This window comes from Trachinotus anak, unplaced genomic scaffold (assembly GCF_046630095.1).
Source record: "Trachinotus anak isolate AG129_WGS33_773 ecotype Australia unplaced genomic scaffold, CSIRO_AGI_Tana_v1 ptg000014l, whole genome shotgun sequence".
Taxonomy (NCBI): domain Eukaryota; kingdom Metazoa; phylum Chordata; class Actinopteri; order Carangiformes; family Carangidae; genus Trachinotus; species Trachinotus anak.
The window spans coordinates 19553141-19556860 of NW_027273865.1; the positions used below are offsets into that span (position 1 = coordinate 19553141).

At 41.7% G+C, this 3720-nt stretch overlaps 1 protein-coding gene across 6 annotated transcripts in view; it reads left to right on the plus strand.

Annotated features, from left to right (window-relative positions):
• The window catches only part of sphkap (SPHK1 interactor, AKAP domain containing), a 113759-nt gene that overhangs the window by 99361 nt on the left and 10678 nt on the right, over positions 1–3720 (plus strand). For all 6 annotated transcript variants that reach the window (XM_071497133.1, XM_071497132.1, XM_071497138.1 and 3 more), the window contains 2 exons: positions 2264–2323; positions 2739–2879. In XM_071497133.1, the coding sequence (XP_071353234.1) occupies positions 2264–2323; positions 2739–2879 (201 nt within the window). The remainder of the gene's footprint in view (positions 1–2263; positions 2324–2738; positions 2880–3720) is intronic.

A 3720-nucleotide genomic window follows, 5' to 3' on the forward strand; every position in this document is an offset into this window, starting at 1 on the left:
GTTGTCTAGCATGTCTGTGAAAAAGTGATAGAATCGGAGCATGTCCCTGGGCTCGTCTCACACACGGACACAGAGAGGACTAGAAGGTCCTCTGCCTCCCAAATTTAGAACAACTGCCTTGCAGCTCTCGCCGTCTGATGGGGTTAAATTGCTTCAACCCTTTTCAAGGTCAAATTCCTGGCTCACTCGCCCTGCTTTCGCCTCAGTCTGTTTGTTATCTGCAGGCGACGTGCTGGCAGAGGGAAGGTGTCGTTGCTGCTTTGCTGGGATAATTTCCAGTATCAATAAAAGGCACCAACGCCAGAGTTCTCCTGATCAAGGGCCCCGTACCTCCTGTTCTAATGTTGTGGTATGGATAGAAATGAAAGAGTTCTGCAGCCTGTGCTTGCACATGTATTATACAAGGATACAGTATATCTAGATCCACATACAGTGGATGTACTGTTTTCAGTGCGCGGTGCAGAATAATCTCAGATCCTATGTGTGTGTCATTGACATTTAACAGCTATTCTGACAGGTCCTCATCACATTCACTAAACTGATCTGAACAGCAGCAAATGAGCAAACTGTTCATACTCTTCGGGCTGTTATTTTGAGGGAAAGGTAACAACAGAGAAGACCTCTTGGCATTCAGATAAATGTTACAGGTGACATGTGCAGTCCATGAAGGGCAGAGGAGGAAAACATGCATACACTCACATGAACACACTTGGTATGATCAAGGTGAGATGGGGAAACCTTTTCAAATATTCTGTCATTGTCAGCTGTCATTGACTTCGCTTTTTTTTTTATATACTTGACTGACTCCATTTTAAAGCGGCAATTTTCATCACATTAGACGTGCTAGTTTGGAAAATATTGTGTTTGACTGCAGGATGCCAGATTGGAGGTGAGGGGGAAATTGGCCCGCTGTGAAAGTGCTGCATTACCGAAGGACATTTTCACTCATGTGATGTTGTTTTGTTGTTTCCTGGTATTGGTCCCTCTTAATCTTAGTTTTTACTTTGATGAATCACACCCGCTGTCTTTTAAAGAAAGGAAAATATGCAAAGTGCCTCAAAATTACAGCCTTATTTTGAAATATCAACTCATGAATATATTGACCTATTTATTGCAGTCTTTTTTTTTTCTTTGCTTCACTTTCAAATCTGCAGCTAGAAAACGGACAGACAACATGATATGCAGGATCTATTATGGTGTCTATACCTGTACATGACTTTCTGGGAAAAGATCTTGTTGAATACAACACAGTCACAAAAAAAAAAAAAAAAGATAACAATCATGCTATCTCACAAGTGCTGAGGCTGTTAAGAAACCCGGCAGGAGGAATCATGCACACCTCAGGCAGTTCAAAGAAAATGATTTCAAACAGTGACGTGTGTCAAGATGTGATTATTTGAAACTATATATATATATATATATATATTTTGCAGGTCTAGAGAGGCGAGAAGAGGGGGGAGATAGCAGGAGGTAGAGCTGATATGGAGATGGCAGAAGTAAAAGAGAGACAACAAAATCCTAACTGTGCTTGTTTTACATTGAAAATACTGAGACTGCCTCAGTGACTCACATTACGATAAGGTTTGATTAGCACTGACAAGCATGGTAGTATTTAAATGTTTAACATATATAGAATAGTATATGTCCCTGACTGAGACACAAAAATATCACTTCACAGTACCCTGCACACACATGCAGAGTATTGATGCTCAAGTGGGAACTAACCCCCCTCCCCCTCAAATGCTGCTGCTGCAATGCTTTATCCTTTTAGCCACACAGGACTAACTTGGCTATGCAGACTCAGATCAGAAGCCTTGTGTGCTTTAGAATCAAACAACAGACATCGGACAGTCTCAGACTCCCAAAACTGACACGAGGACTCCATCACAGACCAATGAACCTGCAGCCAGAGGCGAAGGCGGGTGAGGGGGGGGAAGAGAAGGGCTCACAGAGTGTGACAGAGGCAGAGTGAGGGAGTGGAGACAGCAGGAAAAGAGAGACAGAGATGGAAAGACAATTGTAGCTGGTTTACACCTGCTGCTAGCAGCCCCCGAGACACAGGGAAGTCTTATCAGAAAGGGCTCTGCCACTGAGAGACAGTGACTTAAAGTGGTTATTCAGACACGACAGCTGGTGTAGTTTTAAATGGGAAGTCACTTACAGGAAACCTCTCATTTTGCCAGCATTTGTGACAAAGAAATGGCACTTGTTGTATAATCTGCCTGTCACTGTAACATTCTGTCTCTCTCTCTCTCTCTCTCAGATCTGTTTTGTAAATCTGGACCCTCAGAAAACGGACTGTCGTGATGACAAAAACAGCAAGGTGAGCTGGTTCCTCGTTCACATTCGTTCTTCGCCTCCTCCTCCTCGTCCTGTCCCTCCTGCGTGCTCCCCTTTTCTTTTCCACCCACTTTTCATCTCCCAGGAGTTCATTGTGTTTCACATATAAACACTGGCTGAGTTGCCATGGATTCAGGATCATTACCCAGAATTAGAGGGTTGATTTGTTTAGATAATATGCAGATTTTGCAGTCTTCTGCAACTGGTGGTGACACTGGTGGGCGATCAATAATCATTCCACATGGTTCAAGACTTCTCACAGGAAGGATTTTGTAATTATGTTTCTCTGAGTTGGAAGCACAGAGACACATTATGTTCAGTTTTGAAGTCACTCAAAGACAAGGTTTTTTGTTATTATCCAGCATTGTTTTTCTCTGTGCTCGGCATGTGTCCTGCAGAAACTGGCATCGGTGTCTCCAGATCTGCCAAAGCTTGTTGAATTACTTACAGTCCACCAGCCGAAAGAAAATGAGATCCTACTGCTCGGCGGCCTGGAAGCCTCAGACACCTGCCAAACACACCCACACTCCCCATCTCAGGTAAGTTTGCTGTGATATGTTCAACGTCTTACGAGCATTTTCATCCTTTGAATTAACTGGCCCCGCAGTACAAGGCAGAGAGTGCAAGCTGTTCTTTACTTCTGCACAGAATTCTTGTGTGATTAGATTTGAACCTTTTGTGCTGGAGAACAAGAAGGAAGCAAATCCTCCCCCTTTCACTCCAGTAAAAATATCTCCTCGTCTTCTGTAGCACAGAACCATGAGTTACACAGAAAACCGACATTTGCATGTACAGGAAATAACACTTGCAGAACAATATACTGTATGACTTCATGAAAAAACATTACATTTTTATTTCAGAATTCTTGGAAACATTAAACAGACATATAAACACACAAACTATTATGACTAATCAATACCCCTCTCTGCTTTTATTAGACTTTAGAATACATTGCACTGTTACAGCTATTGACCATCTCATAGACTTTTTGAAGCTTGCCAGATACATCACTGCATAAAACCACTGTTAAAATCAATACACAGCCTGACGAGCCAGCACAAACAATTCAACTTGGATGAGGAAGTCCAATGAGTTTATTGAATGTCGAATAAAAGGAAGAAAACAGGCATGGGAGCTACATGAACTCACTAAAGGTTTAATATGTTAATATATATATATATATATATATTATATGTTAATTATATCGGATAATTTGTGACTCAAAATAATGTGTGTGTGTTGTCAACTGTGTGTTTATGCATGATTGCTGTGCACCTTTGTATGTGTCTACAGGAGGAGTTTTGTATATACATGATGTGTGTGTATTTATGTGTCTCTGTGTGTGCATGCATAATAGGTATCTGTACATGTTCCATTCAG